The 23,082-nt window shown below is 45.3% G+C and overlaps 1 protein-coding gene across 1 annotated transcript in view; it reads right to left on the bottom strand.

The window, feature by feature from the left end:
* Positions 1-15,434: 15,434 nt before the first annotated feature.
* LOC135819725 (uncharacterized) overlaps positions 15,435-23,082 on the bottom strand; it is a 20,557-nt gene continuing 12,909 nt past the window's right edge. The window contains exons 6-9 of the mRNA XM_065332979.1: positions 22,949-23,082; positions 20,420-20,713; positions 19,520-19,855; positions 15,435-16,651 (exon numbers count right to left, since the gene is read on the bottom strand). The exon at positions 22,949-23,082 is cut by the window's right edge and continues 129 nt beyond it. Of these exons, the coding sequence (XP_065189051.1) occupies positions 16,196-16,651; positions 19,520-19,855; positions 20,420-20,713; positions 22,949-23,082 (1,220 nt within the window). The 3' untranslated portion in view covers positions 15,435-16,195. The remainder of the gene's footprint in view (positions 16,652-19,519; positions 19,856-20,419; positions 20,714-22,948) is intronic.

Here is a 23,082-nt window from a genome sequence, read left to right as displayed (position 1 = left end):
GCGCAGGTCTAGCACTAACAAGCACGCGCTTAATCTCGTGCACACACCACACCCACCCACACACACACACATACTAACACGCACACACATGTTAACACCCACACACATACACACATGCACGCACACACTAACACACACACATACACCCACCCACAACACCCTAACTTGCACACGGGCGCACGCACAATCAGACACCCACCCACAACACCCTAACTCGCACACGTACAAACACACGCACACACGCACATACACACACCTATAGATATAATGGACACACACATACACACACATGTCCACACGCACACACGCATACACAGGCATCTGCGTTCGTTTGACAAATCTAAGCGCACACAAAACTCCTGCAATCACGCGACAAAAAAACAAAAACAAAAAAAACCCGCAGCGGTCATATCTGTCTATGTTATAGGGGTGGCCAGCAGAAACTTGCGCTGGTGAGGGCATTTAGATACCAGCTCACTTCTCTTGTTTAGGGAGGTAGCTTTTGAAGCTTTCAGGATGTGGAACTTTTCGGTGAGGCATATGCCACACTTCTTGCTGAAGTTGCTGTATGAAGCAGGCCCGTAGCAGCCCCATTTTGGTTGATCCGGCAAGATCCGACTTCGATGCTCCCCCCCTCTTTTCATCAATACCATCAACCACCATGATTCCACAACGGCGCTAACCAGCCAACCTTGACAAGTAGTTGCCACAGAAGACTTTCAAGAAAGCGACACATCCATTTTGTACTCAGTCCCTTCATACAGGTGTCTCGGCGACTACCGCCGGGTATAGAACTCTCTTCAGTGAAGTTCAGAAGGTTGAATTTGTTGAATGGCTAATACATGTAGGTGGGGAAAAGCACCCCGGTTTTGTACCGAAAGGAGAAACATATTGTGCGCCCAAAGGACGAAGATTTAGGGCTAAGGAAGAGAGCAGAAAAGAGCAGAGTGCAAAGTGCCGTGATACAATAACAAAAAAGAGTAAGCTGGTCATATGAAGTGCTAGTGCTAGTAGCCAGGTGAGAAGGTGTGAATTCGATAGCTAGATACGCCAGTATACTGTTGAGTAGCAAGGAGGGGTCACAATTATGTAAGAGCTAACGACACCGCTATTTACACTTTGTCTGCAGAAGGTTCTATGCGTAAGGACTAAGGTACATGATTGTTCTCAAATCTGTGGACAGCAACTAATGTACATGTACGAAGTCATGTAGATGGTTCCCTGCTCCACGGATCCGCGCTAGTTTCCATCAGGGAGTAGTACAATACCATTATAATATGCTACTCCCTAGTATCCATGCTCGGACCAGGGAGTAGAATTTTACTACTCCCTAGCCCTGGTTCGTAGTCTACCAATCGCGTGGCCGCGTGCTTGTGCACGGCAGACGTTCTCCCGATAGTAATAATAATTATTCCCGTAGCTATGCAGAAGACGTTACATCAGTAACGTCTGGCGCTAGCCAGGGTCCACACAGCTTTAATATGGTGTTTGTGTGTTTGTGTGTTTGTGTGTTTGTGTCACGCCTGACGCTATCCGTATCTGACGGCAAAAAAGCATAGGATGTTATAAATTTTTCAATTCTCCTTTTTTTCAGGCATGTCCTGGGATTCGAACCCGCACTATCGCCCTACATCCAATGCATTCTTCCCGTCGCTGACACAGCAGCTGCAGAGTCGTTTAATCAAATCCAGCAAATCCGGAATTCGTGCAATTTTCCGACTCTCCAGCCGTGCATCCACAGCCCCCCTCCCCGTGCGCTTATCTATTCGATCCCTAACTCACATTTTTAACTACAAGGTTTTGTTTTTTGTTTTCCGTTGCCAACATGATCTTGCAAGTCCTCTTTTCTGCACCTACTTTCAGTTGATGGCTAACACAGGCCAAGCATCCCGGGATGATCGCCGAATTACTCGAGGACAGGAGCAGCGGCTACTGCAAGTGCCTTTCCTTCCTGGACCTTCCGGTCGTCAGTCATTGACATGTGTGGGAAGCACTCTTTGGAGTGCCCTTCCCAGCGATATTCGCCTCCACAGTGCGGCGGTTGCCTTTAAACTGGCTCTGAACAGAATTAATTGTAATTTGTAACCATCTTGCTCGGCATCCCTACACATTACTGCATGTTTTCTCGGTGTTTTCTTCACTGCATGCCTACACATACACACACCCATTTGAATTATATACAAACTTTGTGCTTTGGAATTATCATGTTATGATTCTTTTTAATATTTCCTTCTCTCATAATATTATATTCGTTCTTAGCAGAAACCGGAGGTTTTTCCTCTGGTGAGAAGGCAGAATTGCCTGTGCTCTAAACGAATTCAAATAAAAGAAACAAACAAAAAACAGGCATTCTCCCATACACTTCGCATTCATACCCATTCTTCAAAGTAGCTTCACGTTATTATCTTGCGTTTGAAAGCCCTATTTGAATATTGCGGGCAGCTTTATGTGGCCAGTTGTGTTTGATGGTACGGTACGTGAGACGGTGTCGTATTACCGGTATACCCTCGATCGTACCTGTCCCGTACCTATCCCCTACCGTAACGTGCCATCAAAGACGGCTGGCCACAATGCATATTCAAATAGGGCTTTCAAATGCAAGATCACAATGTGAAACAACTTGAAAGAATTAGTATGTATGCGAAGTGTATCGGGGGATGCATGCAGGGCGCGCGATAGTGCGGGTTCGAATCCCAGGTTATGTCTTAAAAAAAAAGGATTTTTTTAAAGCATTTATAACATCCCTATGCTTTTTTTTGTCTAGGTCATCAAGGCAAAAAAACATAGCGTAGGGCCCCGAGCTTTCAAGCTCTCTCGTTATAATACTAAAGTTCTTTAGTTGATGGATGGGAAATGGGGATTGGGGATGCACGAGGAATTTCCATCTTTGGAACTGCTTCTGACAAGAGCTGCTTTTGGATATTTCGTCTCCAAAGGCCTTGGCTGAAAAGAGCTCAAACCTGAACTACTTTCAAGTACTTTTAAAGTGACTTGTGCAGTTGGCCGCTAGCGCGCTCTACATGTATAACGAAACATCTACAGTAGCAAGGGAAAATGTGGAAAATTGGGAAAAAGGTCGGGCCAATGGCATACGCGTTAAAGTCGCACGCAGTGAGTCGTACAATACTGTGCCTCCAGTCACTGTTTCCATTTTTGATTGGGCTCAGTTGTACGAATCCCCGCTCCACCGACATTCAGGGAATCTCAATTCACAGGCCGGCCCTGTTGCGCTTACCATAGGCGACTAACAGTAACTACTGGTGCAGAAAGCTTTTATACTATCGTCTCGATACTTCAGTGTCAGTGATGAGTAAACTTCTTGGCCATTCTAAACCCAATGCACAATGGACATCGTAATACTGTACTGACACCAAGTTCACACTATTTATACAAACACTGCTAATACACATCCGGTTACCAGTGTGTTGCTAGGTGCAAAGACATTACCATATATGGTCACTGGAGTCTGGAGTGAAAGATGATGTCGATATCCTGGAGGCCTTGGCACGGGAAAGAGCTTGTTGTGACGGCCTGGGTGGAGGATAATCGGACAGAATGGGACGACATCCATGCACATGTACTGCGAAGAACATGTACAGTACACTCTCACCTTCACACAATCATGGCGATTTCCTTTTTCTGTGCCCTGTTCTGTGGCTGAGTGTGTCAGTCTTGTAGTGAACTAACACACTACAGCCCTGCCTCAGTTTGTTACTTTGCCTGACGATTGATAGATTCAAGAAACTGAGTATTTGCTTTCTCCATCAACCACCATGATTCCACAACGGCGCTCACCAGCCAACCTTGACAAGTAGTTGCCACAGAAGACTTTCAAGAAAACGACACATCCCTTTTGTACTCAGTCCCTTTATACAGGTGTCTCGGCGACTACCGCCGGGTATAGAACTCTCTTCAGTGAAGTTCAGAAGGTTGATTTTGTTGAATGGCTAATACATGTATGTGGGGAAAAGCACCCCGGTTTTGTACCGAAAGGAGAAACATATTGCGCGCCCAAAGGACGAAGATTTAGGGCTAAGGAAGAGAGCAGAAAGGTTTTGTTTTTTCACGGCTGAGCGTAGCGAAAGAGTGCAAAAAACGTATTTTTCACTCACAAATATTTTTCGTGCATTTGCTCTTGTTCTGCGCAACTCCGTTGAACCTGCCATCGTGGTCTTTGTTTTTCCTCGTGGTAGTTGAAGTGGCCCGCCCACCCACCCTGGTTTCATGGGAGTCGTCCGCTGTTCTTCTTGACAATCTATGCCTATGTGTGTGGCTTATGATTATGACATACACCGGTTATTACATACCATTTCTTGCTATCTCTATTCTTGGGTCTGACTGGCAGCGGGGCAGGAATTAATGGAATAGAAAGGTTTTTTGGCCGAAAGGCGTGTTTTTCCTCTAGCCCGGTTGAGCGGTCGCGGCTAGGAATGTAGGGAGTCATTGTTTTTCAGGCGCTCCCCTGCTGCCCGGTCACCCATGCTCACCACTGGCCATGCTGTTTCACTTGATTTCACGGCCTTTTTCGGTCTTTGATGGATTTAGATGTTTTTCCGCTATTTATCTATTATGTGGCTGCGAGTGTGGTTTTATGCTTCTACTCATTTCTGGAAAACCACCACGGTGGTGAGTGTGATTGCTCTGACAGACCACAACCCCATGTACTGAACAGTCTCTTTGTGAGTGAAAAGAGCAGAGCGCAAAGTACCGTGATACAATAACAAAACAGAGTAATTTATAACTCGGATGTTGAGCCATAAATAAATGTAGAAAAGAAAAGGACATATGGATACGAGTTAAGAGTAACTCTCCATCACTGTAACTGGATACTATATACAGTCAGAAATTTGGTTATTGCACTTTCTGACTGTATATATTATCCAGTTACAGTGATGGAGAGTTACTCTTAACTCGTATCCATATGTCCTTTTCTTTTCTACAAAACAGAGTAAGCTGGTCATATGAAGTGCTAGTGCTAGTAGCCAGGTGAGAAGGTGTGAATTCGATAGCTAGATACGCCAGTATACTGTTGAGTAGCAAGGAGGGGTCACAATTATGTAAGAGCTAACGACACCGCTATTTACACTTTGTCTTCAGAAGGTTCTATGCGTAAGGACTAAGGTACATGATTGTACTCAAATCTGTGGACAGCAACTAAGGTACATGTACGAAGTCATGTAGATGGTTCCTTGCTCCGCGGATCCTCGCTAGTTTCCATCAGGGAGTAGTACAATACCATTATAATATGCTACTCCCTGGTATCCATGCTCGGACCAGGGAGTAGAATTTTACTACTCCCTAGCCCTGGTTCGTAGTCTACAAATCGCGTGGCCGCGTGCTTGTGCACGGCAGACGTTCTCCCGATAGTAATAATAATTATTATAATACTAAAGTCCTTTAGTTGATGGATGGGAAATGGGGATTGGGGATGCACGAGGAATTTCCATCTTTGGAACTGCTTCTGACAAGAGCTGCTTTTGGATATTTCGTCTCCAAAGGCCTTGGCTGAAAAGAGCCCAAACCTGAACTACTTTCAAGTACTTTTAAAGTGACTTGTGCAGTTGGCCGCTAGCGCGCTCTACATGTATAACGAAATATCTACAGTAGCAAGGGAAAATGTGGAAAATTGGCAAAAAGGTCGGGCCAATGGCATACGCGATTAAAGTCGCACGCAGAACAACTCGAGTCACTAGTGGCTAGTGAGAAACACTAACAGGTGAGATTTTTCAATTTGACAAAAATTGTTCTTGTTTGAGAACAGACGGTGGCAGTCATTAGACTCAGTAGGTGTCTCTCTGCGGCTTCTTTCCCTTCATTGATAGGGTTGTGCTTGAAGGCGAAATAAATAGAACATGTGGAACAAAAATCTGATCATGTAATTCGAATTTCAATTTCAAAGTATGTGTACATCAAATCACAAAAATTTCAATATGGTGCTGTGCACTGAAAAAGACTGAGAGCTGGCAGCAATGGAAAGGGTAGAAACGAAACCAGTAAAGTAGAGTATTCATAAGGTAGAGGGAGTTGAAAACGGGAGACGAGTAGTGAGAATTTCAGTTCGAAGTAGTGTCAATAGACAGCATCGTGTTGCATATGTTGTGAATATTGTGCGAATCTAATAATTGGCAGAGGGTAGTGATTAAGCAGAGTCTTGTTACAATACGAGGTACTTTGTGAGCAGATACATGTAGCAATCAATGTCACGACATGGTTTAGACAGGAACTCATAAATGTCAAGAAATTGATAATCCAAATTTATAATTATTATCCCCTGAGTCGTATAATTATTATGGTGTTCTCCTGTGTTTACATGCAGAGCCTTGACGTTGCTGGACGAGCGACAATATAAATTACATAAACCTGTAGCTCATAATGTGGGATGACTGCCGTATTGCATTGCCAACGTAAACCCGACTACCGCCGGGTATAGAACTCTCTTCAGTGAAGTTCAGAAGGTTGATTTTGTTGAATGGCTAATACATGTAGGTGGGGAAAAGCACCCCGGTTTTGTACCGAAAGGAGAAACATATTGCGCGCCCAAAGGACGATGATTTAGGGCTAAGGAAGAGAGCAGAAAAGAGCAGAGTGCAAAGTGCCGTGATACAATAACAAAACAGAGTAAGCTGGTCAGATGATGTGCTAGTGCTAGTAGCCAGGTGAGAAGGTGTGAATTCGATAGCTAGATACGCCAGTATACTGTTGAGTAGCAAGGAGGGGTCACAATTATGTAAGAGCTAACGACACCGCTATTTACACTTTGTCTGCAGAAGGGTCTATGCGTAAGGACTAAGGTACATGATTGTACTCAAATCTGTGGACAGCAACTAAGGTACATGTACGAAGTCATGTAGATGGTTCCCTGCTCCGCGGATCCGCGCTAGTTTCCATCAGGGAGTAGTACAATACCATTATAATATGCTACTCCCTGGTATCCATGCTCGGACCAGGGAGTAGAATTTTGCTACTCCCTAGCCCTGGTTCGTAGTCTACCAATCGCGTGGCCGCGTGCTTGTGCACGGCAGACGTTCTCCCGATAGTAATAATAATTATTTTAATACTAAAGTCCTTTAGTTGATGGATGGGAAATGGGGATTGGGGATGCACGAGGAATTTCCATCTTTGGAACTGCTTCTGACAAGAGCTGCTTTTGGATATTTCGTCTCCAAAGGCCTTGGCTGAAAAGAGCCCAAACCTGAACTACTTTCAAGTACTTAAAGGGAAACTGAACGCCAAAGATAAGTATGGCTTATCCAAAGGAGAATTGGGCACTGATTCCGATGAGCTATGTCTCGAGCCGATCAGAGAAGAGGAACCGTGTCAAATTTCATAAATAAAACCTTCCATATTTGGAAATTGGGCTTGATGACGTGCGTACTGCTTAGCTGTCATTAGACTCAGTAGGTGTCTCTCTGAGGCTTCTTTCCCTTCATTGATAGGGTTGTGCTTGAAGTCGAAATAAATAGAACATGTGGAACAAAAAACTGATCATGTAATTCGAATTTCAATTTCAAAGTATGTGTACATCAAATCACAAAAATTTCAATATGGTGCTGTGCACTGAAAAAGACTGAGAGCTGGCAGCAATGGAAAGGGTAGAAACGAAACCAGTAAAGTAGAGTATTCATAAGATAAAGGGAGTTGAAAACGGGAGACGAGTAGTGAGCATTTCAGTTCGAAGTAGTGTCAATAGACAGCATCGTGTTGCATATGTTGTGAATATTGTGCGAATCTAATAATTGGCGGAGGGTAGTGATTAAGCAGAGTCTTGTTACAATACGAGGTACTTTGTGAGCAGATACATGTAGCAATCAATGTCACGACATGGTTTAGACAGGAACTCATGAATGTCAAGAAATTGATAATCCAAATTTATAATTATTATCCCCTGAGTCGTATAATTATTATGGTGTTCTCCTGTGTTTACATGCAGAGCCTTGACGTTGCTGGACGAGCGACAATATAAATTACATAAACCTGTAGCTCATAATGTGGGATGACTGCCGTATTGCATTGCCAACGCAAACCCGTCCTGTGTCAGTGCAGCCATCCAGCAACTTGTACTCCCCGGACCAGATGTCGCTGCAGCTGAACACCATGCCTATGGAAAGCCAGGAGTTGATGGCGAAGCATTCTGGTCTGCACAGTACAAGGCAAAGAACAATTATGAATTATAACGCATTGTAATCCTTCCCACACGTCTTTGTAAAAACAAACAAACAGTGCCATTATCACAACACTTGATCAAGCATCTTGATGGAGGTATTTTCCATTGTGCTGGCCCAGCATCTGCACCAGGAAGACCATGTACACTTACAAGTATCTTGTGTGTGTATCCGTCTGTGCACACGTGTGTGTGTGTGGGGGGGGGGGGGGTAGACACATATGTGTATGGGTAGGAGTGTGTGGGGGGGGGGGTCCTGCACATGTGTATGGATGTGCGCGCTGCATGCGTGCGTCTGTGAGATGGGGTGAGGGTGCACGCACATGTGTACATGTGTGCGCGCAATATAGAATGTGTGTATTGTGTTCGTTGAACACAGGGAGTCCTCCTGATTCCATAAACTTTGTGATCATTGTGATTTCATGTACTTTGAAGTTGAAATTCCCAATACATGTACTGATGCTTGATTAGATTTATGTTCCACATGTTCTATTTATTTTATTTTACTTCAAGCACTTGTACTATCAAGCACAACCCTACCAATGAAGGGAAAGAAGCAGCAGAGACACCTACTGAGTCAAATGACTGCCACCGTCTGTTCTCAAACAAGAACAATTTTTGTCAAATTGAAAAATCTCACCTGTTAGTGTTGCTCACTAGCCACTAGTGACTCGAGTTGTTCGTCCACGAAATTTGCAATATACCACTACGGAACCAGCAAGAGTAGGTAATTTGGCGTAGAGCAACAGCTATGCAAAGCCATGTTCATCTCCGCTGCACTTTGGAAGGCAGTACAAGCACCCTTCATACCTCGACATTGCCTTGAAGTTGAAGCAAATTCACCATGAGTTTTCCAATTCGCTACAATCGATCTCGGGGTGATTTTCGTGTCTTCCTCATCACCACTGCAGGCTGGACAGCCTTCGGGAAGATATGTGTCACTCTCCTGCTCAACAGATTACTACATCTAGATTTGGGTACCGTCAGGGAACGAAATAGAGCTGCAAAACACCAAAGTAATTGTTTTCTTCCATTCAATTACACTGCTGAGCATGCACAGCATGGTGACAGCTAAGCAGTACGCACGTCATCAAGCCCAATTTCCAAACATGGAAGGTGTTATTTATGAAATTTGACACGGTTCCTCTTCTCTGATCGGCTCGAGACATAGCTCATCGGAATCAGTGCCCAATTCTCCTTCGGATAAGCCATACTTATTTTTGGCGTTCAGTTTCCCTTTAAGTGACTTGTGCAGTTGGCCGCTAGCGCGCTCTACATGTATAACGAAACATCTACAGTAGCAAGGGAAAATGTGGGAAATTGGCAAAAAGGTCGGGCCAATGGCATACGCGATTAAAGTCGCACGCAGTGAGTCGTACAATACTGTGCCTCCAGTCACTGTTTCCATTTTTGATTGGGCTCAGTTGTACGAATCGCCGCTCCACCGACATTCAGGGAATCTCAAATCACAGGCCGGCCCTGATGCGCTTACCATAGGCGACTAACAGTAACTACTGGTGCAGAAAGCTTTTATACTATCGTTTCGATACTTCAGTGTCATTGATGACTAAACTTCTTGGCCATTCTAAACCCAATGCACAATGGACATCATAATACTGTACTGACACCAAGTTCACACTATTTATACAAACACTGCTAATACACATCCGGTTACCAGTGTGTTGCTAGGTGCAAAGACATTACCATATATGGTCACTGGAGTCTGGAGTGAAAGATGATGTCGATATCCTGGAGGCCTTGGCACGGGAAAGAGCTTGTTGTGACGGCCTGGGTGGAGGATAATCGGACAGAATGGGACGACATCCATGCAAATGTACTGCGAAGAACATGTACAGTACACTCTCACCTTCACACAATCATGGCGATTTCCTTTTTCTGTGCCCTGTTCTGTGGCTGAGTGTGTCAGTCTTGTAGTGAACTAACACACTACAGCCCTGCCTCAGTTTGTTACTTTGCCTGACGATTGATAGATTCAAGAAACTGAGTATTTGCTTTCTCCATCAACCACCATGATTCCACAACGGCGCTCACCAGCCAACCTTGACAAGTAGTTGCCACAGAAGACTTTCAAGAAAACGACACATCCCTTTTGTACTCAGTCCCTTCATACAGGTGTCTCGGCGACTACCTCCGGGTATAGAACTCTCTTCAGTGAAGTTCAGAAGGTTGATTTTGTTGAATGGCTAATACATGTATGTGGGGAAAAGCACCCCGGTTTTGTACCGAAAGGAGAAACATATTGCGCGCCCAAAGGACGAAGATTTAGGGTTAAGGAAGAGAGCAGAAAAGAGCAGAGTGCAAAGTGCCGTGATACAATAACAAAACAGAGTAAGCTGGTCAGATGAAGTGCTAGTGCTAGTAGCCAGGTGAGAAGGTGTGAATTCGATAGCTAGATACGCCAGTATACTGTTGAGTAGCAAGGATGGGTCACAATTATGTAAGAGCTAACGACACCGCTATTTACACTTTGTCTGCAGAAGGTTCTATGCGTAAGGACTAAGGTACATGATTGTACTCAAATCTGTGGACAGCAACTAAGGTACATATACGAAGTCATGTAGATGGTTCCCTGCTCCGCGGATCCGCGCTAGTTTCCATCAGGGAGTAGTACAATACCATTATAATATGCTACTCCCTGGTATCCATGCTCGGACCAGGGAGTAGAATTTTACTACTCCCTAGCCCTGGTTCGTAGTCTACCAATCGCGTGGCCGCGTGCTTGTGCACGGCAGACGTTCTCCCGATAGTAATAATAATTATTATAATACTAAAGTCCTTTAGTTGATGGATGGGAAATGGGGATTGGGGATGCACGAGGAATTTCCATCTTTGGAACTGCTTCTGACAAGAGCTGCTTTTGGATATTTCGTCTCCAAAGGCCTTGGCTGAAAAGAGCCCAAACCTGAACTACTTTCAAGTACTTTTAAAGTCACTTGTGCAGTTGGCCGCTAGCGCGCTCTACATGTATAACGAAACATCTACAGTGGCAAGGGAAAATGTGGGAAATTGACAAAAAGGTCGGGCCAATGGCATACGCGATTAAAGTCGCACGCAGTGAGTCGTACAATACTGTGCCTCCAGTCACTGTTTCCATTTTTGATTGGGCTCAGTTGTACGAATCCCCGCTCCACCGACATTCAGGGAATCTCAATTCACAGGCCGGCCCTGATGCGCTTACCATAGGCGACTAACAGTAACTACTGGTGCAGAAAGCTTTTATACTAACGTTTCGATACTTCAGTGTCAGTGATGACTAAAATTCTTGGCCATTCTAAACTCAATGCACAATGGACATCATAATACTGTACTGACACCAAGTTCACACTATTTATACAAACACTGCTAATACACATCCGGTTACCAGTGTGTTGCTAGGTGCAAAGACATTACCATATATGGTCACTGGAGTCTGGAGTGAAAGATGATGTCGATATCCTGGAGGCCTTGGCACGGGAAAGAGCTTGTTGTGACGGCCTGGGTGGAGGATAATCGGACAGAATGGGACGACATCCATGCAAATGTACTGCGAAGAACATGTACAGTACACTCTCACCTTCACACAATCATGGCGATTTCCTTTTTCTGTGCCCTGTTCTGTGGCTGAGTTTGTCAGTCTTGTAGTGAACTAACACACTACAGCCCTGCCTCAGTTTGTTACTTTGCCTGACGATTGATAGATTCAAGAAACTGAGTATTTGCTTTCTCCATCAACCACCATGATTCCACAACGGCGCTCACCAGCCAACCTTGACAAGTAGTTGCCACAGAAGACTTTCAAGAAAACGACACATCCATTTTGTACTCAGTCCCTTCATACAGGTGTTTCGGCGACTACCGCCGGGTATAGAACTCTCTTCAGTGAAGTTCAGAAGGTTGATTTTCTTGAATGGCTAATACATGTAGGTGGGGAAAAGCACCCCGGTTTTGTACCGAAAGGAGAAACATATTGCGCGCCCAAAGGACGAAGATTTAGGGCTAAGGAAGAGAGCAGAAAAGAGCAGAGTGCAAAGTGCCGTGATACAATAACAAAACAGAGTAAGCTGGTCAGATGATGTGCTAGTGCTAGTAGCCAGGTGAGAAGGTGTGAATTCGATAGCTAGATACGCCAGTATACTGTTGAGTAGCAAGGAGGGGTCACAATTATGTAAGAGCTAACGACACCGCTATTTACACTTTGTCTGCAGAAGGTTCTATGCGTAAGGACTAAGGTACATGATTGTACTCAAATCTGTGGACAGCAACTAAGGTACATATACGAAGTCATGTAGATGGTTCCCTGCTCCGTGGATCCTCGCTAGTTTCCATCAGGGAGTAGTACAATACCATTAGAATATGCTACTCCCTGGTATCCATGCTCGGACCCGGGAGTAGAATTTTACTACTCCCTAGCCCTGGTTCGTAGTCTACCAATCGCGTGGCCGCGTGCTTGTGCACGGCAGACGTTCTCCCGATAGTAATAATAATTATTATAATACTAAAGTCCTTTAGTTGATGGATGGGAAATCGGGATTGGGGATGCACGAGGAATTTCCATCTTTGGAACTGCTTCTGACAAGAGCTGCTTTTGGATATTTCGTCTCCAAAGGCCTTGGCTGAAAAGAGCCCAAACCTGAACTACTTTCAAGTACTTTTAAAGTAACTTGTGCAGTTGGCCGCTAGCGCGCTCTACATGTATAACGAAACATCTACAGTGGCAAGGGAAAATGTGGGAAATTGGCAAAAAGGTCGGGCCAATGGCATACGCGATTAAAGTCGCACGCAGTGAGTCGTACAATACTGTGCCTCCAGTCACTGTTTCCATTTTTGATTGGGCTCAGTTGTACGAATCCCCGCTCCACCGACATTCAGGGAATCTCAATTCACAGGCCGGCCCTGATGCGCTTACCATAGGCGACTAACAGTAACCACTGGTGCAGAAAGCTTTTATACTATCGTTTCGATACTTCAGTGTCAGTGATGACTAAACTTCTTGGCCATTCTAAACCCAATGCACAATGGACATCATAATACTGTACTGACACCAAGTTCACACTATTTATACAAACACTCCTAATACACATCCGGTTACCAGTGTGTTGCTAGGTGCAAAGACATTACCATATATGGTCACTGGAGTCTGGAGTGAAAGATGATGTCGATATCCTGGAGGCCTTGGCACGGGAAAGAGCTTGTTGTGACGGCCTGGGTGGAGGATAATCGGACAGAATGGGACGACATCCATGCAAATGTACTGCGAAGAACATGTACAGTACACTCTCACCTTCACACAATCATGGCGATTTCCTTTTTCTGTGCCCTGTTCTGTGGCTGAGTGTTTCAGTCTTGTAGTGAACTAACACACTACAGCCCTGCCTCAGTTTGTTACTTTGCCTGACGATTGATAGATTCAAGAAACTGAGTATTTGCTTTCTCCATCAACCACCATGATTCCACAACGGCGCTCACCAGCCAACCTTGACAAGTAGTTCCCACAGAAGACTTTCAAGAAAGCGACACATCCATTTTGCACTCAATCCCTTCATACAGGTGTCTCGGCGATTACCGCCGGGTTTAGAACTCTCTTCAGTGAAGTTCAGAAGGTTGATTTTGTTGAATGGCTAATACATGTAGGTGGGGAAAAGCACCCCGGTTTTGTACCGAAAGGAGAAACATATTGCGCGCCCAAAGTACGAAGATTTAGGGCTAAGGAAGAGAGCAGAGAAGAGCAGAGTGCAAAGTGCCGTGATACAATAACAAAACAGAGTAAGCTGGTCAGATGAACTGCTAGCGCTTGTAGCCAGGTGAGAAGGTGTGAATTCGATAGCTAGATACGCCAGTATACTGTTGAGTAGCAAGGAGGGGTCACAATTATGTAAGAGCTAACGACACCGCTATTTACACTTTGTCTGCAGAAGGTTCTATGCGTAAGGACTAATGTACATGATTGTACTCAAATCTGTGGACAGCAACTAAGGTACATGTACGAAGTCATGTAGATGGTTCCCTGCTCCGCGGATCCGCGCTAGTTTCCATCAGGGAGTAGTACAATACCATTATAATATGCTACTCCCTGGTTTCCATGCTCGGACCAGGGAGTAGAATTTTACTACTCCCTAGCCCTGGTTCGTAGTCTACCAATCGCGTGGCCGCGTGCTTGTGCACGGCAGACGTTCTCCCGATAGTAATAATAATTATTATAATACTAAAGTCCTTTTGTTGATGGATGGGAAATGGGGATTGGGGATGCACGAGGATTTTCCATCTTTGGAACTGCTTCTGACAAGAGCTGCTTTTGGATATTTCGTCTGCAAAGGCCTTGGCTGAAAAGAGCCCAAACCTGAACTACTTTCAAGTACTTAACGCCAATGGTTCCCTGCTACACTGAGTTTCAAGTAGAGTATGCAAATACCCAATGCTGTATGTGCATGCATGCATGTACCCAATGCTGTATGTGCATGCATGCATACCCAATGCTGTATGTATGTGCATGCATGCATACCCAATGCTGTATGTATGTGCATGCATGCATGTACATGATTGAACAATTGTGGTCAATGATATCCAGTCGCATGTCTCAAGTAAGTTTGCAGGCATTCATTTCCATAGTTACTATCATGCATATTGTGTTTGTGTGGTTCGCGTAATCGCTATGGCCACCCCAGTGTGAGTTCGGATGAACCGTCTATCACACTTGCAGTGGGGGAAGGGCGTACTGAATTTGAATTCACAAGGTGTATGGTGATCGCAGTTGTTCTTCAGGTTAGTTGTCCTTTCTTTGCCTTTCGCACTGTTGGTCCTGACAAAAAACCCAGAGGTCAAGCACCGCAATCCCATTCCCTAAATGGCAGAAGCACAGCATCTTTCCAGGGAAATAAGCTAGAATGATACAATGTCATGTATTATAGGAAAAACATCTATGTTGTAAGTGTACACTAGTGCAGCATACGCACAATTTGTCGGGATTTAAAAAGAGAAAATTGTGCCATGTGTATGAGACAGTACTTGGGTGACTTTCCCATGCAAGTCGCCGTCAATGAAATGAACAAGAAAATCACATGTGGAGTGAGGGATGGTATGGGGATGTGGTTTGGGATGCAGGCGCGTGCGCCGGTGCCCTTCAAGGGGAGAGGGTTCCGGGAGGGCCTGCCGCGGGAAAAATCTCAAAAATGAAGCAAAAATCCCGCATTTTCAGCAAAAAAGGGGTTCGGGCACCCAGGAACCCATGCGCCTGGTCCGATGGAAGGGGGGGGGTAGGGTGAGGATGGTTGGGATGTGATAGTAACACAAGCCTCTTGTACGGGCAAAAGAAAAACAATGGATAAACATGCAATACAAATTCAAAACCAGAAAACCAGAAAAGGACACAGATTAAAATACAATTTAAAACATAAGAAAGAGAAGAAACAAATGATTACGAGTTAAGCAGCAACTATCCACGACTGTAACAAGATGATAAACAGTCAGAAAGTGCAATAATAGGGAACAACACTGACAGGCTACTGAGACATTCCGCTACCGGAGACCTAGCTCTAACACATCTCCAGTGCGCAAACCAGCAGCCTTCCAACTTAGAATGTTCATGCATGGTTACGTAGGACCGAAGACGCTCACATTCCCTTCTGAATTTCTCAGTAGCTTGTCAGTTTTTTGCCCTATTATCGCACTTTCTGACTGTTTATCATCTTGTTACAGTTGTCGATAGTTGCTGCATAACTCGTTATCATGTGTTTTCTTCTCTTCTTTTTACATCTATCACTGGCTCATTATCGGAGTAAAATAAGACAAAAAACACCTCACATATGCCCCTCCACAACAGCCAACTCTCGGTTGGGATGTGATGGGAAAATGGTGGGGATGGAGTGGGGGCAGAAGTTGGGATGGGGACTGTGTGGCGATGGGGTGGGGAATGGAGGAAGGGTGATGGATGTGATAGAGAATTGGCCGAAGAACTACATGTAGATAATGATGAGTTGTTAGCAGGATGGATTATCAGAATGCTTGTGCAGCAAAACCAACCAGACAAACATACAAATACTATTGCCCGAATGGCGGGCACATCTCTTGCACCTCAAGAAAGGAGGTGCTGGCCCAGTTTGTATTACCGTCTGCGAGCAACTCCAGGGGTACCTTACCAATGTGCACTGAGATCATATGAGATCCAGCACCGATTTCGCCTGATGATGTGGCCGTGCATATTCCTTGAAGGACTGCTGGAACGTGTGTGTTGTCCGCAGACGACTGGTACATTGTCATGTCTATCACGTTGGGCGACGTGCACTCTCGACCATCAATCTTGAAGTACCATCGCGATGCAGAGTCAGCTCCCCGTGTGCGAATATTACACGAATAGAGAAGTCGCAGCACTGTCTCTGGGTGCTGCTTACGGAAAGGCATAGTTGTTATCTGACCTGAATTCCTCACGCTATGTTGATCGTGTTGGCTACGGTAGGCGTAACCGAGTGTGCGGTGGTTGCATCCATCAGTGAAGTACTGAAACAGGACACAAGAGTAGGCCTAGCATTGTTAGGCTCGTAACCGATGCAACTACACACAACACAGAACTGTGGTGGCTGGGATCAGTGTACTGCCGCAGGCTAGTGCCTATGTTGTGATGCAGTCCTGGACTAACACTGATAATAACTGGGCCCTTAGGTTTAGGGGTCAAAGGGGTGTACCGGGTACCCGGGTACCCGACCGTTAATCTCCGGTACCGTTAGTTAAAGGGTACCCGTTTGGATATTGATGAAGCAGTCAGTACGGAGCAACACTGCTGGGATCGTGTATTCCAGGCGGGAGTCAATTATTTACAACTCCACGCTGGATGTCTGCATTGTTGTTGCATTTTCGCACCTAGTAGATCTACTCCTGCGACTATCAGACACCAATCGATTTGCGAATCACTATGTGATATCAAAATGCAACCCGAGAACAGATGAATTAAAATCTTGATTCATGTGAAAATTGCGCAAAAAATTAAACATTTCTGCTAAAGGGTACCCCTTAACTCGCCAGTTAAGAAAATTACCCGTTCGTTAGTTAAAGGTACACCCATTTGACCCCTACTTAGGTTGGCCACTGCAGCTATAGGTATTATAGAAGTGCAATTGGGACGCCAGTCAAGTTTGGTTTCGCCAGTTGCGAAAAGGGACCTATTGCAGTCAGCTGTGCACTTGAGAAAATGCGTTTTAAAATTCACATAGCTATGTAAAAGTCGTTGTTTGAGTAACGTTTGGCGCTAGCCAGGGTCCAAACTTCGGTATCCGTTTTATTTGTGTGTCGTTGTGCATGCCTGGCGCTATCTCCTACATGCCCTGTACCGCGCCATCATTCAAATAGGGCTTTCAACTGCAAGATCATAACGTAAAGCAACTTGGAAGAATATGTTTGTATGCGGCTGTAAGTCGACCCCCACCCTTTCTCCTTCAATTTTTAGTCGTAAAAGGTCGACTTACAACCGGAATTACAGCTCGTGTAGCAGATTCACCCTGTTCTTGTTACATCCTTCTTGCACTTTGCAATGTTCACTTACATCTTTCTTATTATCTGTTAGGTGCCTCCTCCCGTACAATCTTACCTACAACCTTTCCTAAGCTGGCCTGCCTGCATGCACCCGTACTACGTCATATTCACCTTTTGTTCCGTTGGCCTGGTTAGCTACTTGCGCGCCCATGTTTGCCATAGCTACCCAGGCCCTTTATATTGAGTTTCTTCTCTCTTCAACTCGCTCTCTTCAATAATCACCATGTAGTCGTTTTGTTCGTCCTGGTCTTAGTCATCCCGTCTCTAATAAATGTCGTTCCACCAACCTACCTGTTCCCGTTGTCAGTTGTGTTAGTGGGTAAGAAACCTCCCTTCTTCGGACTCAACATTGGCGCCCAACTTTACTCGACGCGGAGTTCTGCCTCCGCAGCTCACGACCCTGAGATGTAATTTACGTGTAGTGTTGCTCCCGTCACTGCTGGACTGTCCTCGTTTATTCGTCACCCCAGTCCGTGTTCGTCGTGGAGCTGTGTCGTCACGCGGTGTCGTCGCGCAATGTCGTCCATGTCGACCATTGCTCGGAACCGACGGCCCTCGTCCTCTACCGCCCGGCATTCGTCTTGTAGTCAGTCTCGTCTTGTCGCCAACCTCGTCTCATCTCCAACCTCGTCTCTTCTATGTCAACCTCGTCTCGTCCAAGTCATGCAGGTCAGCTACTTTCTTTATTTCTCTCCTTCTTTTTCATCCGTCCTTCTTCGTCAAATTTAATTTCGGTTCGGTTTATTTATTTCGTGAATTTTTTTGTAGTGTGTGTGCGCGCTTGTGTTCATAAAAATAATATTAGTAAATGAGAGGTCCGATCATGGTGAGCCACGCTCTAATTTTTGGTGTTTAGCAGAAGTGCAACTACGCTATTTTTAGCCATGCAAGCAGTATCAGTAGGTTCCTCGTCACGTCTAGTTTCTTTTTCTTTAGACTTAGAGAAGTACAGTCAACTTCGCTTATAACGACATTCGGCGGGCCATCAAAAAAGTGTCCTTATTCGCGAAGTGTCGTTATACCCGAAGTCTCATTATATGTATTACAGTTGGATGGAACTTTGCTCTGGGCATGGACATTCTGTCGCTATTCGCGAATTGTCGTTATATCCGCAGTCGTTATTAGCGAAGTTGACTGTACAGGAACAATAACCGTAATGCATGATACTAGTAAACACTTTTGTGAGATCCGTGCAGGCGTGCAGTGTGTGTGTGTTTTTTTCCTCAGTCATTTTTGTCTCTATTTTTCTCTTCGTCTTATTATTTTCCGCGAGGTCGCGGTTCTTTTTTTGCTCAGGGGAGGTATGTTTGGTGCCTCCTCCCGTACAATCTTACCTACAACCTTTCCTAAGCTGGCCAGCCTGCATGCACCCATACTACGTCATACTCACCTTTCGTTCCGTTGGCCTGGGTAGGTACTTGCGCACCCATGTTTGCCATAGCTACCCAGGCCCTTTATATTGAGTTGCTTCTCTCTTCAACTCGCTCTCTTCAATAATCATCATGTAGTCGTTTCGTTCGTCCTGGTGTTAGTCATCCCGTCTCTAAAAAATGTCGTTCCACCAACCTACCTGTTCCCGTTGCCAGTTGTGTTAGTGAGTGAGAAACCTCCCTTCTTCGGACTCAACATATCTTACAACGTTCGCTTACATCTTTCCTATATCTTACAAAGTTCACTTCCAACCCTACACTCACACCACAACTACCGGCACCAACAGATAAGTGTGTATGTATGTACAAACACCATTAGTCCTTTTCAAGACTAGCTTGCTCATGGGTCTTGTCTCTCGCTTGAATGCTAAGGAAATCGCGCCTTATCAATTGCTGCTCACTGGCTCACCTGTAGCTTGCGATCAATAACACCTCGGTTGTGGTTCATGCCCACCTGCACTCGACCTAAGTCCGATTTCACAGCCCGCAACTCAGTCACTTGAGCACGCTGCTGAAGCATGACATCATTTGCGGTGATGCGATCCTCCACATTCCCCACCCTTTCCTCGAGTGCGACGACGTCGGCTTTGAGAGCACGCTGGTTCAAATACTGCCTGTTGTGCCTGGCTAGTCCTTCCACGATAACCAAACGGTCCTTAATGCTTTTGACGGATTGGCTGTCTGCATTGCGCGGGATCAAGCCTTCATGGGTGTTGACCTTGCGTTCGAGATTGTTCAATGCCACCTGGATCAGACATAGGCAACAGCAATACGCTATAAGATAGGTCATGCGTGGAGTATTCACACAATATGTCAATACCCTCGGAAGAGTGCTCACTAAATCCTTCCTTTCATTTGCAATGAAACAACTGCCATGCACAGCGCAATGTACACAGTGACAAATACCAAACACTTGTATGTCCACCATTGGCACCAAACAGCCTGGGCAGCGATCTGGGAGCCATGTCCGAGGTATCATGGAATACAAACATGGGAAGATAAATGCCAAATCTACATTTTTATGCAAAAATGAAGCCTCCGAACTCTTTCATACTGTTCATATATTTCTATTCTAAAATGCAACCATGCTCAAGGCCATTCAATACCAACATCACAGTTGTTCCAGATTGACTATGGTATGACGGAACACATGCAGTGACCTGCCCGACTCCAAGACCAGCACTTCCGCTTAATTAAGCCAGCAGTGAGACTACAATGTTTTGTACTGCGGTGGCCGGTTTTTTTCTTTTCTATTTAAGGACATTTTGACTGGCTGTTCTAGCCCTAACATGGCTCTTCACTTCCTTACCTGTAATTCGCCAATGACACCTCGGTTGTAACTCATACCCGCCTGTACAAGCCCTAACTCTGGTAGTCCTCGCTGACTAACCACAGCATTATTTCCACTGCTACGACGCTCCACTGTTACCATCCGTTGCCCAAGAGCTACGACCGAGGCTGCAGAAGCACGCTGGCCTATATTTTGTGCATTACGTCGCGCTGTTCCCTCCAGGATGGCCATGCGTTCTGCAAGCCTGTCAGCATTGCGCGTGATCAACTCTTCATGGGTGGAAACTGTACTTTCCAGATTGCTCAATGCCACCTGCAACAAACACAGGTAACAGAGGTGCATAATTGTCTCAATGTCATTACTAGTATTATTCGTTTATTCCTTGGTGGAGAGACGCCATAGAAGAGGATTGATAAGTGTAATAGAACTGATACGAGCCAGAAACAGTGAGTTTGAAATTAACCTGGGAAGGCAATGAACAATGGATGATGATAACCATAGGCAGAAATAGCCGGGATGATCAAGATACTTCGAGTACTTCAGAACACGGTCAAGATTTCGGAATCAAGGAGCGCGTGCGGAGCGGAAGCAGGTACTGCTCAAAAGAAGACTGGATGCATTGTGTCGGAAACCATCTCTACGGCGTTGGGTTTCGATGTCGGTAGGGAGTGAGTTGTAGAGGGTGAAGCACTGTTGATGGGGGGGGGGGGGATCTCAGTGCCTGTTTGTGCGTACGAGTCCGATTTAATAGTCCTCTGTCAATCGTATACAGTGAACCTTGCAAATATCAACCCTCTGAAGTGCATAAGCAGAGTGCTGGCAATCATGAGTTATCCGTCAAGATGAATGTAGGCAGTCAAAGGACCACGATATTTGAACGTTGGTTGGTACAGGAGGTTGTTATCCATGAGGTTTAACCCTTTGCCGGTCTAACTCAATGTATGTGAGGGGTGGTCACGCAAATACATGTACACACAACCAGCAATAACTCAAGAACCATGTGATGTAGGTATGGGTAAACCATATATTTTCAAAACCTGTTTGCCTGAACGCTTCCAGAAAATTCAAATATGACTAGGTCCAGGCAAGGATAGGGCCCATGGTAGCCCTTCAAGCTGAGAGAAAATACAATTGCGAATGAAATACACGAATATCACAGCACGAAGGGTATACCAAGTTCGTGATGGAGCTGAAGTCGTACGATAAACAATCAGGTAAGGGCTACGTCTTTACAAGAAATGTAGGCTCTCTACAATACCGCCACTGAACACCAACACCTCGCCATCGGCGATACACCAGCAGCAGCAATTCCCATTCCACGATATCGCAGTTTCGGTTTGTTCATCTCAGCGCTGCTCGCGTCAGATTCACTCTCGCTCAGATGAGTACTCAGGCGCGAGCTTACGCATGCCGTGATTCTCACGGCCAGGCAAATCAGCTGATCGCACCTGACGAGTTCTTGTGACAGTCGCTGTCGCCGTGTCGGCAGCAAGAAGGCTTCCTCTCTGTTTGGAGAATTTTGTTTCTTCATTCGTGGACGATATATTTTTGAACTAGCAGGACTCAACGGAGCTCTTTTTCTCAACACACTACACTGCAAAACCTCCCGGGAGATCCAGCCTCAACTGGTGATGTTACTGCTCTGAGAACGCTTGTCAAACACGGCCCCAAGAGATGCACTCGCATTCTTGAAATGCGCGCATGGCGGATGGTCGTCTTTTCCAATTTCAACAAACTTCAGGCGATCGATACGGCAAAAATTTGCATGGTAAGCATGGTTGTTTTGCACATCGTCAGAAAGCCTTGGACCTGAGCTACGCGTAGAGCGCCATTTTAGCTGTTTCCTAGCAACAAGACCCCAAAAAAATGAGGGCCAAACGTACGCTTATGGTAGACCTGTAAAGGGTTAACTTTCGTTCATCCTTGAATTAAATTAGGGTACCTCAACCCGATCGTTCAAAATACGGTCCTCTTTGGTGCATATCCCTTAAAAACATTGAAACCATCAAAGGGTGACTACAGTCAACCATGTTTTGAACGTTCGGGTTGAAGTACCCTAATATTAGAATGTTTAAGTGGCTGCAATGGAGTCCGCGAATGCTTGGACAACTTCATTCTTATGTTGGCCACATTAAAACTGTACATGTTGTCATGGTAAACTCAAGCCTATTGGATACCCTGATGTCTTTCGAAACATGTGGGGAAGTTGTGAGTATGGTGCGTACATGTATATGTGCGTACATGTATATGTGTGTATGTGAATATGCGACGGGCGTATACATGGTACATGGTACAGGTGTGTATGGTTGGTACAGTCAACTTGGCTTATAACGACACTCGGCGGGGCATCAGAAAAGTGTCCTTATTCGCGAAGTGTCCTTATACCCGAAGTCTCAATATATTGTATTACAGTGGGATGGGACTTTGCTCTGGGCATGGAATTTCTGTCGTTATTCGCGAATTGTCGTTATATCCGCAGTCATTATTAGCGAAGTTGACTGTATATGTACAATTATGTGAGTGTGTGTGTGGATGCTGAGATCTCACCGTGCTGGCCTCTAACCCAGACTTCAGGCCCCTGATATCCGTCATCATCGCCTCAACGCTAGTGCTTTCAGACTTTCGGTCCAGTTGAAGCCGGTTCCGATCTGTGCTGGACTCGACTATTTCCAAGCGGCGAC

This window comes from Sycon ciliatum, chromosome 6 (assembly GCF_964019385.1).
Source record: "Sycon ciliatum chromosome 6, ocSycCili1.1, whole genome shotgun sequence".
Lineage (NCBI taxonomy): Eukaryota > Metazoa > Porifera > Calcarea > Leucosolenida > Sycettidae > Sycon > Sycon ciliatum.
This window is presented reverse-complemented; position numbering and strand designations above follow the sequence as displayed.